This window comes from Clinocottus analis, unplaced genomic scaffold (assembly GCF_023055335.1).
Source record: "Clinocottus analis isolate CAN_PGR_092001 unplaced genomic scaffold, fCliAna1.0.p SCAF_17, whole genome shotgun sequence".
Classification (NCBI taxonomy): Eukaryota; Metazoa; Chordata; class Actinopteri; order Perciformes; family Cottidae; genus Clinocottus; species Clinocottus analis.
This window is the reverse complement of record NW_027175898.1, coordinates 17,681,428-17,694,352: the sequence shown is the minus strand read 5'-3', so window position 1 is coordinate 17,694,352 and position 12,925 is coordinate 17,681,428. Positions and strand designations below refer to the sequence as shown.

At 39.0% G+C, this 12,925-nt stretch overlaps 4 protein-coding genes across 4 annotated transcripts in view; 3 read left to right on the top strand and 1 right to left on the bottom strand.

Annotated features, from left to right (window-relative positions):
* Positions 1 to 1,087: 1,087 nt before the first annotated feature.
* On the top strand, positions 1,088 to 2,032 carry LOC137787661 (olfactory receptor 52N5-like). Its single transcript, XM_068580330.1, has one exon. The coding sequence runs from the start codon at positions 1,088 to 1,090 to the stop codon at positions 2,030 to 2,032; it is 945 nt and encodes a 314-aa protein (XP_068436431.1).
* A 1,419-nt stretch (positions 2,033 to 3,451) lies between these two features.
* On the top strand, positions 3,452 to 4,396 carry LOC137787860 (putative olfactory receptor 52L2). The gene has a single exon (XM_068580599.1). The coding sequence runs from the start codon at positions 3,452 to 3,454 to the stop codon at positions 4,394 to 4,396; it is 945 nt and encodes a 314-aa protein (XP_068436700.1).
* Positions 4,397 to 7,230: 2,834 nt separating this feature from the next.
* Positions 7,231 to 11,568, top strand: or6at1 (odorant receptor, family 6, subfamily AT, member 1). The gene is made up of 4 exons (XM_068580598.1): positions 7,231 to 7,258; positions 9,344 to 9,528; positions 9,643 to 10,305; positions 11,434 to 11,568. The coding sequence occupies exons 1-4, from the start codon at positions 7,231 to 7,233 to the stop codon at positions 11,566 to 11,568; spliced, it is 1,011 nt and encodes a 336-aa protein (XP_068436699.1).
* Positions 11,569 to 12,633: 1,065 nt separating this feature from the next.
* LOC137787856 (olfactory receptor-like protein COR5) overlaps positions 12,634 to 12,925 on the bottom strand; it is a 945-nt gene continuing 653 nt past the window's right edge. The window contains exon 1 of the mRNA XM_068580592.1: positions 12,634 to 12,925. This exon is cut by the window's right edge and continues 653 nt beyond it. Within this exon, the coding sequence (XP_068436693.1) occupies positions 12,634 to 12,925 (292 nt within the window).

The following is a 12,925-nucleotide window of genomic DNA, read 5'->3' as shown; positions in this document are numbered from 1 at the left end:
AGGATGCGTGAAAAGTTCTTCCGGAGGTGGGAGTTGAAGACCTTCTGGACAGGACCCTCAGCCAGACGTTCCCAGTTCACCCTCACGACACCTTTGGGCTTGACAGGTCTTTCCTGCCGTCTCCCCCGCCATCTGATCCAACTCACCACCAGGTGGTGATCAGTTGACAGCTCTGCTCCTCTCTTCACCCGAGTGTCCAAGACATACGGCCGCAGATCAGATGATACGATTACGAAGTCGATCATTGATCTCCGGCCTAAGGCTGCTAATTCATCTTCTTCATTAACAAATATATTTTGACTACAAACCAGCAAAGAAAAATCCTTTTTCATGGTGCATCAAAATGGTTACCACATAACCGGTCGTGATGACCAACAGTCTAACTTGACCCCAGCTTATCCCTGTCTTCGGTCTAACATAACCCAAACATGTCCTTGTCTTTGGTCTAACATAACCCCATCCTATCCTTCGAGACCCTGCTTAAAATCCCACAATATTTTCTTGGGGTCTATCTGGGTCCGCACTGTCCTATCTAGACATAATGTAAAACATAATACTCAATTTATGTAATATATAATATTGTGTACTGTTTATTTTTGTATGAATTTAATCAACAAAACTAAAAAGATAAGTCATGTTTTTCGGAAAAACAACGTTCAACATGTGTGTGTGAGATCTAAAGTCAAAACTATAACTATAACTCTCAGACGGCCAAGAAAGGGTTGTTTGTGAATTCTTGCTTCATAACTCTTCATAAATCTCCCACTGAGAATTGAACTGCGACTATATTAAAGTGCAATCAAGGAGGAGAGGTTTGTTGAGTGTTAGCTAGCAACAGACACACAAGAAACTGCCTAAAGACGGATGAACGAGAAGACTCCCAGGAGGCATCACTAAACAACAAACAGGCCAGTCTTTCTCTAAAACAAACATTGAACATGTTTGATCAAATTATACGCAATTATCTCTATCTTTATTATTGATGTATTTAGTCTTTTATTGAAGTGCATTTTCCAGTAGAACCTCATTGTTTATGTTGCTTGCAGTTATCTGTAAAGTGTAAACTGTGCCGTGTCGTTGCAGGTTGATGGAGAACTACACATTCAACAGTCTCACGCTGCAGCTGGAGGGGCTGAACGTCTCAAAGGAATCTGCCTACCCCGTCTTCCTCTTTCTCTTCTTCTCATACATTTTAATAATACTTTTGAACGTCGGCATTGCATGTCTGGTTTTCATTGATAAGAACCTTCACCAGCCGATGTATCTCCTTTTCTGCAACTTGCCCTTAAATGACATTCTTGGAAATTCTATCCTGATGCCTCGTTTGCTTCTAGACATGATGAAGCCTTCCTCTGAGCTCTTCATCAGTTATTATGAATGTGTGGTGCAAGCTTTCACCACACACATGTTTGGTACCACCGCTCACACCGTGCTCATGATCATGGCGTTTGACAGATACGTGGCAATTTGTTATCCTCTGCGCTATGCGGCCATCATGACCAACAAGATGGTGATGAAGCTGACGGTGTCGGCCTGGGGAGTGGCTCTGGTTCTGGTCGGGGTTCTGCTCGGTCTGACCATACGGCTGAACCGATGCAGGACTCTGATCATGAACCCTTACTGTGACAACGCCTCTCTGTTTAAACTCTCCTGTGAGAGTGTGTTCATTAATAATGTGTACGGCCTCACGTTCACTGTGGTTCTGTTCACGTGCTCCATCGGCAGCATGGTTATCACCTACACAAAGATTACTGTGGTGTGTCTCACCAGTAAGAGCAAGTCTCTGAACAGTAAAGCCTTGAAGACCTGCAGCACTCACCTGGTGGTGTATCTGATCATGTTGATCAGTGGGTTTATTGTCATTATTCTGCATCGCTTCCCTCAGTACTCAGACTACAGGAAACTTTCTGCCATTCTGTTTCATCTCATCCCCGGCAGCCTCAACCCCATCATCTATGGCGTGCAATCTGCAGAGATCTGCAAATCCTTGTCGAAATTATTTCGATCTAAACCAGTGATGCCGTTATTCTGAGTCAAGAACTAAAGTTAATGTTTAAACTTCAAGCCAAAACATTTCCAGATTGAGAAAAAAACATCACATTTAACCTCAATGTCCACATTGTATTTAAAAATATATGTTACATATGTTTTGGTGTTTTAAGTTTGATGTATATGTTTTGAAAAATTATGAAATTGAAATATGATAAATATGTTGAAATATGTTAAGCGCACACTTATTATTATTGGATTTGTGTATATGGATGTATAAATATGTTACGTATAAAATCTGCCAGTGACAAACAATAAAGGCTGGAATGAAATGTCCATACTGGAGTCAAAAGTTCTGTCAGTGTGGTGGTGTGGGCGTTGTTGACCTCCCATACAGTCTGCTAGTGGTCATTGTGCAAGGGCAATATAATATTATATATATATATATATATATATATATATATATATATATATATATATATATATATATATATATATATATGTATATATATATATATATATATATATATATATATATATATATATATATATATATATATATATATATATATATAATCCAAACACAAAATGAAAAGCAGAACAAGTCCTACCAACACATGTAGATTTACAAGGTCCAACAAACAACAACCAATCAAACAAACCCGACCCGTACACAAGAGGAAGGTTAAGCACATTATAGACAATAACTAGTCAATGCTACTTTATGAATGTCAACAAAAGGAAAACATTCAAATCTCTAAGAGAGTTAGTAAAACATGTTATCAGTCTTTGTGCTGCAACATGAAGAGAGGAAGAGGAAAACAACATGGAGCGTCTTGTTGACAGCTTCCAATAATCCCATGAAGATTGCGTCATGTTTTCCTCCGTAAGGATCAGAGTTTCCCCGGAGGAAATGATGACGCTCATAAAACAGATTCATGTGAGCAGATTGTTGAGAGGCCTGAAACGGAAGGCCTGAAAGCCCACGAGCTGGAGAGAACGGCTCCTATGGTTGCTTCTCTGACTTCACCTTCACCTCAATGGATTCCTTCATGCAAGTCAGTGCAGGCGCCGAGTCTGACGGCACAAAGTCTGAAATGTCTCTGAAGCTAAACTGATGCAGACGATGAGAGAGGAAACGTATGGTTCATACGTGAGAACTCTCTTGTTTCAGCAGAACTGTGGTAACAGTCCAGAGCAAAGGGGTTGCCTAGCTGAAGAATTGGTTGTGTTGTTTAGTGCTACTACTCATGCTACATGGAACGGTGTTTTTCCCCGAATTCACTTACGCAAGCATACTTTGTCCGGCTGCTGGTGAAGGTTAAAGAGCACCTTCATATCTTTCAAGAGTATCGTCGGCATAGAAGAATATTTTATTTTCTTGTCAGAAGTTTATTTGCTCACATGTCTGTCATTAATATTGTCCTCTCTCTTTCTCTTGTTTCTTTCTTGCATTGCTCAGATGGAAAACTACACGTACAACAGCCTCACCCTTCAGCTGGAGGGGCTGAGGGTCACCAAGACGAACAAGTACCCTCTCTTCATCTTCCTGCTCTTGGCCTACGCGTTCATCTTAATCACCAACGTGGGCATCGTGGTCTTGATATGGACGGAGAGAAGCCTCCACCAGCCGATGTACCTCCTCTTCTGTAACCTTTCCATCAACGACGTCATGGGGAATTCCCTCCTGGTTCCCCGGCTGCTGGCCGACCTGCTGGTGCCGCCGTCCGAGCGCCTCATTCACTACTACGAGTGTCTGATGCAGGCGTTCACCACGCACATGTTCAGCACCAACGCTCACACCGTGCTCATGATCATGGCGTTTGACAGATACGTGGCCATCAGTAACCCTCTGCGCTATGCGGCCATCATGAACAACAAGATGCTGATGAAGCTGACGGCGTCGGCCTGGGGAGTGGCTCTGGTTCTGGTCGGGGTTCTGCTCGGTCTGACCATACGGCTGAACCGATGCAGGACTCTGATCATGAACCCTTACTGTGACAACGCCTCTCTGTTTAAACTCTCCTGTGAGAGCGTGTTCATTAATAATGTGTACGGCCTCACGTTCACTGTGGTGCTGCTCACATGTTCCATCAGCAGCATAATCGTCACCTATTTTAAAATCACGGTGGCCTGTCTGACCAGTAAGAGCAAGTCTCTGAACAGTAAAGCCCTGAAGACCTGCAGCACTCACCTGTGCCTGTACCTGATCATGCTGGTCAGCGGGTTGATCCTCATCACCCTCCATCGTTTCCCTCAGTACACAGAGTACAGGAAGATTTCAGCCATTCTCTTCAACGTTGTCCCCGGCAGCCTAAACCCCGTCATCTACGGCCTCCAGTCACAAGAAATACACAAGTGTTTGTCAAAAATATTCCACCTGAAAAAAGGCACACCGTCACTTTAATTCTGTCGGTTTTTCTTCTGCTGTTGTCTTTAAGTGTGGACATGAACGCTGAACCGACGATGGAAACCTTTATTGTAAAACCTGACCCAAACCGTAAAGTAATGTTACCTGTGACTCTAGTTGGGTGTTCATGTCATTAAATTAATTGTTCACGTTGTTCTACTTTCATGTATTTTTTTCGCTGAATGTTCTAAAGATGAACAAAGGAACTGACACCAAACTAAATGTTTCAATGTTAAAGTTAAAACGTTCTTTACTTTTCTTTACGTGTTTATTAAAACTACTAAAAATGAAACAATCTAAATGGTATTGTTATTTATTTGTGTTTGGTTATAAGATGATGAAACTGAAATGTGATAACAACAATGACACAATCTGGAGTAATAAACTTCATCCAGAGACTCTCAGGAAGCAGAAGGTTCCTAAAAGGTTAAACCATCAATTCACCGTTTAAGCTGCTGTTCCATGTTTCTACAAATACATCCAACTATATATATATATATATGTATATATGTATATATGTATATATATATATATATATATATATATATATATATATATATATATATATATATATATGTATATATATATACATATGTATATACACATATGTATATATATATATATATATATATATATATATATATATATATATATGTGTATATACATATGTATATACATATGTATATACATATGTGTATATATATATATATATATATATATATATATATATATATATATATATATATATATATATATATATATACACACACAATATTACCAAGACTAAAATATATGATGCATAAAAAAACTCACCTTCTTTGTAAAATATTCACAAATATAATCTTGTTGTCATCATACAAACCTCATTACTGACTCACTATAGTTTGTCTGTATACATTTATTATGCAGCTTGACATTATGTATTGTTCAGTTCATGATAGCTAACTCGGTTTACACAGTCGGTCCAAGAGGAGAGGCGATGTCCTCGTGCCGCCTCTAGGCCAGGACATTAGTGTGTCATGCAGACAGGTACACATGTACATCTACATGTCGGGGCCATTATCACAAGGTGTGCTATTTCAGTAATTGTTGAATTAATTCTATATTTAGTTGATCAACTGTTTGGTCCCCAGCTTTCAAATATAGAGTAATTCAATCAACAATGTAAGAAACTAATATTAGTTCCATAAATACAGTTAAATTAAATAATCAAGACATAATCTTCACCCCAATGGTCCAGTTTCTGACAGAACCAGAGCTTCACACCTGAAGGTACTGACTCTTAAATGTACTGCCTCTTGGAGGTACTGCTTCTTCGAGGTACTGAGTCTTGAGGTACTGCTTCTTGGAGGTACTGACTCTTGGAGGTAGTGACTCTTGAAGGTACTGACTCTTAAAGGTACTGACTTTTAAAGGTACTGACTTTTAAAGGTACTGACTCTCGGAGCTACTGACTCTTGGAGGTTACGCTTCTTGGAGGTACTGACTCTTGAAGGTACTGACCCTTGAAGGTACTGACTCTTGGAGGTTACGCTTCTTGGAGGTACTGACTCTTGAAGGTACTGACCCTTGAAGGTACTGACTCTTGGAGGTACTGCTTCTTGGAGGTACTGACTCTTGGAGGTACTGACCCTTGAAGGTACTGACTCTTGGAGGTACTGCTTTCTGGAGGTACTGCTTCTTGGAGGTACTGCTTCTTGGAGGTACTGCTTCTTGGAGGTACTGACTCTTGGAGGTAGTGACTCTTGAAGGTAGTGACTCTTGAAGGTACTGACTTTTAAAGGTACTGACTCTCGGAGCTACTGACTCTTGGAGGTTACACTTCTTGGAGGTACTGACTCTTGAAGGTACTGACCCTTGAAGGTACTGACTCTTGGAGGTACTGACCCTTGAAGGTACTGACTCTTGGAGGTAATGACCCTTGAAGGTACTGACTCTTGGAGGTACTGCTTTCTGGAGGTACTGCTTTCTGGAGGTACTGCTTCTTGGAGGTACTGAATCTTGGAGGTAGTGAATCTTGGAGGTACTGACACTGATCCCGACCTCCCCAGTGTGAGCTGAAGGTCACGGTTTAAAACTGCAAAGAACCGTTCTGAGATCCTCAAAACACAACTTGAGATTTTTTCTGAAATGTGTTGTCTTTCATTTATGAACGTATTAATGTGTTTATTTTACTATTAAACTTCAAATACATCTAGAAAACTTTGACAAATCTCAAGATGTTGACTCTGATTGTCTGGTTCAGTCCAACTTGTGTTCCAAGAAGCAACAACAGGAAAGACACATATACACATGCAGAAGCAATTAAAGTACAGTTTGATAATTAATCTCTAATTAGGAGTTAAACATTGGAAGCGGATAGTTGTTGTCGTGGCAATTGGCCCAATTATGTTTCTTCTGTTTTCTTTTCGGGTTCTCGTTCAGAACCACAGAGGTTACTTAAAACTGGTCCCTTTGGGATTCTGCTGCCGCCATGTGTATAATTTATGTTTTTAATCAAAGGGATCTGATGTCACGTTGTGTAATTAACGTTGTTTGGTCTCATATTCTTCCTTCTGATCAGAAATCAGCTCAGTCGCTCTTGAAAAGGCGAAATGAGGACTTCTGGTCTCCGACTGAGCGGCGTCTAATCCTTCAGGTGAGACGATGAGACCTCTTTAAAATATGACAATCTGATGGTGTTGTGTTGTGGAGATCCTTTTAAAGTATACTCTTATTCCACGTTGTAGCTTGTGATGTCACACGTTGTGTTGTGTTCAGAGGAAGTTGCAAGTTGAATTGACTGCAGATTGTTCTTCTTCCTCCCAAATACTCACCTGTCAGCCGAAGAGATGGAGCTTCTGCCCGAAAGCCTCAGAGGTCTGTGAGTTTCTGTTTTCATGATTCTAGTGCGGTCAAACCTCAAAGTTTATAATTTCATGAATTTATCATACATTTATTTATTCAGTTGAAAGTTGTACTGTTATGTAAAACATGTAATATGGTTACAGTCTAAAATAATATCTGTTATAGCTTCAGTGTAAATGCATGTCAATGATTTAACACAATAACACACAAACTTTATTAAACTTGTCTTTTTTTCCAGCACCTTTTATTTCTTATAATTTGCATGAAGGCTATTAACTGCATAACTGCTCTAGTGGTGCTTTGCTGTGTCTGGTTTGTTTGTATAATGTAGTTAACACTTTAGTAGTTGAGGAGCTGATGTGATGTTAACATCAAGAGTGTTTTATGAGTGGTAGATATCACTGTTAACTTACACTGTAAATAACTGTCAAGTTACACTGTTAATTCACATTGTAAATAACTGTCAAATTACACTGTAAACTTACACTTTAAATAACTTTCAAATTACACTGCTAACTTACGCTGTAAATAACTGTGAAATTACACTGTTAACTTATACTGTAAATAACTGTGAAATTACACTGTTAACTTACGCTGTAAATAACTTAAATTACACTGTTAACTTATACTGTAAATAACTGTCAAATTTCACTGTTAACTTACAGTTAATTAACTTACACTGTTAATTAACACTGCAAACTGTTAAATTTCACAGTTAACTTACTCTGTCAATAACTGTTAATTTACACTGTTAATTTACACTGTAAATAACTGTTAACATACACTGTAAACGTACACTTTAAATAACTTTCAAATTACACTGTTAATTCACACTGTAAATAACTGTGAAATTTCACTGTTAACTTACAGTGTAAATAACTGTTAACTTACACTGTTAACTTACAGTGTAAACAATTATTAAATTACACTGTTAAATTACACAGTAAATGACTTTCAAATTACACAGTTAACTTACACTGTAAATAACTTAAATTGTACTCTTAACTTACAGTGTAAATAGCAGTTCACTTATACTGTTAATTCACACTGTAAATAACTGTGAAATTCCACTGTTAACTTACAGTGTAAACAATTATTAAATTACACTGTTAAATTACACAGTTAACTTACACTGTAATTAACTATTAATTTACACTGTTAACTTCTAGTGTAAATAACTGTCAAATTTCACTGTTAACTTACAGTGTAAATAACTGTTACCTTACACTGTAAACTTATACTTTAAATAACTTTCAAATTCCACTGTTAACTTACAGTGTAAACAACTATTAAATTACACTGTTAATTCACACTGTGAATAACTTTCAAATTACACTGTTAACTTACAGTGTAAATAACTGTCAAATTTCACTGTTGACTTACAGTGTAAATAACTGTTAACTTACACTGTAAACTTATACTTTAAATAACTTTCAAATTACACTGTTAATTTACAGTGTAAATAACTGTGACATTACACTGTTAACCTACACTATAAATATTTGTTAACTTACACTGTTAACTTACACTGTAAATAACTTAAATTGTACTCTTAACTTACAGTGTAAATAGCAGTTCAAGTATACTGTTAATTCACACTGTAAATAACTGTGAAATTCCACTGTTAACTTACAGTGTAAACAACTATTAAATTACACTGTTAATTACACTGTACATAACTGTTAAATTCCACTGTTAACTTACAGTGTAAATAACTGTGAAATTCCACTGTTAACTTATACTTTAAATAACTTTCAAATTACACTGTTAATTTACAGTGTAAATAACTGTGAAATTACACTGTTAACTTACAGTGTAAACAACTATTAAATTACACTGTTAATTACACTGTAAATAACTGTTAAATTACACTGTAAATAACTTTCAAATTACACAGTTAACTTACACTGTAAATAACTTAATTTACACTGTTAACCTGCAGTGTAAATAAATGTTAAATTACACAGTTAACTTACACTGTGAAGGTGAAGCTTTGGATTAAATGTCAATCTCTTCATTGATGACTTTTACAATATTAAAGCAAAAATGTTTAACGTTAAGCTCTGCGATGAAACCCTGACCGTCCCCCTGCTCCAGATCCAAACCGGTCCTCGTCGACCAATCACAGGTCCTCCATTAACGGCAGCTCGGGGCCCGATGACGTCACTTTCTTCATCATCCAGGGCCTCGCGAGCCTCGGCCAAGAAAAGACGCTCCTCTTCGTCGTCCTGCTCCTGGGCTACATCGTCATCCTGGGAGGAAACAGCATGATTATTTATGTGGTAAAAACAACAAAGCCGTCAGTGTAGTTGTGATCATGTCGTGTTCTTTGCTTCAGTCTGACAGACATTGAATTGTTACTTTCATAATCGCTGCAGATGTTTTTTTTCACGCAGGTTTTAACTGACTCGAAGTTGAACTCTCCCATGTTCTTCTTCCTGTCCAACCTCTCCTTCGTGGACATCCTGTACACCTCCACCACCATCCCCAACATGCTGTCTGGTCTCCTGGCAGGCGTGAAGACCATCTCAGTGCCGGGCTGCTTCCTGCAGATGCACTTTGTCATTCAGCTGGGCGTCACCAGCCGAGCCATCCTGACCGTCATGGCGTACGACCGCTACGTGGCCATCTGCGACCCGCTGCGCTACGGCGCCGTCATGACCCGGACCGCCCGGCTGTTGCTCGTCGCGGGGGCCTGGAGCTTTGGCGCCTTCTGCACGATGCCAAACTCCTCCATGGCCTTCCAGCGGTCTTACTGCTCCGCCAACGTGGTGAAGCACGGCTGGTGCGACCCGTCGTCCGTCCGGCGGCTGGTTTGCGGCAGCGTGACGGCGGACAACATCGTGGCGCTCGCTTTCGCCGTGGTGGCGCTCCTGACCACGGGAGTCCTCATCCTCACCTCCTACATCCTGATCGGTGTGTCCGTGTCAAAGATGGCCGTCGCTCAGCGGCTGAAGGCCTTCGGGACGTGCGCCGCCCACCTCACCGTGGTGTCCATCTCCTTCAGCTCGGTGTCGTGCGTCTACATCTCCTACCGGGTGGGGAACTTGCCCACTGAGGTACGACATGAAGCATGAAATCATATCCTGACTATTCAGCCCTGCTTTTGTCTTCCTACATGTCTCATGTGTGTCCACCAAACAGGACATTTAGGCTCATGGGTAGAGCGCCAGTATTTAACCCTCTGGAAACCGTGCGCGTCTCTTATCACACACATTTATTAAGGTTTCATCAATTATCTCCGGAACCACATCGATGTTTAACTTCATCTAAATTGTTACAATACCACAAACCATCAGGATGATTCAACATGTCTGAATGATGCTTTGACTGTCATTTAATTTAATGACATCGCCAAGTTTATCTTTAAATTCCTGTATTATACAAAACAATGCAACTCTTTCCTTGTGAGCGTGTTGACTCAGGACCTGCAGACGGGTTCACACGCTCATGGAAAACCTGGTTTTATAATGGTTATTTCCAGGCCTGGAAAGTCCTTGAATTAAAAAATGAATAAAAAAGAGTAGTAAAGGTCATGTAAATGTGTTATATTCATGTGTTCATGACGTTCAAATGGAAGCCCATTTCTGCCACAAAACACAATCATAATTCTGATCCCCACCAAAAGAAAGTATAACTGTTTTTTCTTTTTTTTTAAGTATGACTTCTTTTTTTTAAGAGCCATAATTATGACACAAAAAAACATAATTATGACAACAACAAAAAGAGTATGACAAAAAAATAAAAAGTCACCAAAAAAAAATTTTTTTTCGTCGACTTTTTTTCATAATTATGACTTTTTTTTTGGCGTAAATGGGCTTCCATAAATTAATTTTCATTTAAATTAGTTTAAATAATGAATAAGGTTTACTGTATGCTTTGAATCCTCATACTACATTTTATCACTTTTTACTGTTTACACACACATTTCACACAATGTTTGCTCATGGACACTTGGGTTCAAGTCATTAAATTTGTTTGAAGATGGTTTAAAGTCATGTAAAAGTGGTTTAAAGTCATGTAAAAGTGGTTTAAAGTCATGTAAAAGTGGTTTAAAGTCATGTAAAAGTGGTTTGAAGTCATGTAAAAGTGGTTTAAAGTCATGTAACTCCAGTGGTCACAAAGTGTCTGAGGCCTGGAGATAAAATAGCCAAACGTCCATTAAGTCCTGCTGTGTTCTGCTTCAGGTCCGCATCATCGTGTCGGTTCTGTACGCCGCTCTGACTCCGTTCCTGAACCCGGTGATCTACAGTCTGAAGAACAAAGAGCTGCGAGAATCCATCCGGAGAACGCTGAGCAGAGCGTCAGCGAGCAAACGCTGAGCTCTGAGCTGCTGGAGCTCCTTCAATGTTAAAGATGTCTCTTATTATATTAATAAAACACATTTATTATTGTATGGAAACGTTTCTGTTCTTTCTGGTCACAGACGACGTTCAACCCGTTTGTTTAGGAACCAGATGAAGGATTCTTTAGTTAGTTCCTAACTTTACTTTTCACATTTAGTACTTTTTAGTACTTTTTTTACATTTCCTTCACAGACACATCAACATATTTTATTTAATTTAAATTGTAATATTCAGCATCTGCTAAACAATGAAATAAAACAATGTATTGTTGTGCTTTTATTAAAGTGGTCTTCCTGAAAAAAAAATGCATTTTTCAATAGTTAATAATTTATTATTCATAGTAATAATACTAATGATCATAATAATAAATGGTGCATTTGAGTGTCCAATATGTTTATATTCAAGAGTAAAGGGAAAGCTTTGAGTTGACATAAATACTTTATGATAATTTGTTCAAACAAGATGAAAACATGAATCTGCAGATGAAGTCACAACTTTTGGTCAAAATGAAAGAATAATAATGTAAAACAGGTTTAAACTGAGCTTCCATTAAAGTGTCCAGCAGGATATTTAATACTTTAAACACATGACTGTATCTACAGAGAAAGACGACAAGAAAACAAGCTCAAGCAATTAAAATGTACAGAAATATGATCATGTGTCAATAAATACAATTACTTTACATTTAGATGAGACTTTTATCCAGAGACTCAGAATGAGTTCATTTAACACGAGAACGAACGCAGAACCACAAGAACCAGGAAAGTGATTCCTTCATTAAAGTTAAAGTACAAAGTTCTGTCAGTAAGAGATGTTTAAGAGTTAATAAAGTGTTTTGGACATTTAAGACGTTTAAGTTCTACTGTCTTTATTCAAGGTGAAGTCAGAAAAGATGTTTTTAGTTCATTCACAAACAATCTCAGTTTCATGATTCTCCATCTGATGAAATCAAACGCAGTCAACAGATTAAACTTAATCTTGAATAAAAATATTTCTCGTCATAAATTCACTGAACTTGTTGCACATAGTTTGTGGAGTTCTTCATGGAAAGCTCTCCCTCGTGTTGCCCTGGATCATCCTGAAGATCCGGAGCCGCAGCTCTTTGCACTGCATCCCGTAGATGACGGGGTTGAGGACCGGGGGAACCACGTGGAACAGGACGGACGCCACCTTCCCGCTGTCGGCCCAGTCGGGCCGGCGGTGGATGATCATGGGCGTGAAGGACGCCACCAGCATGACGAGGTACGCCGCCAGGTGGGAGGCGCAGGTCTGCAGCGCTTTGCTGTTCAGAGACTTGCTCCGGCTGCGCAGACACACCACGGCGATCTTCAGG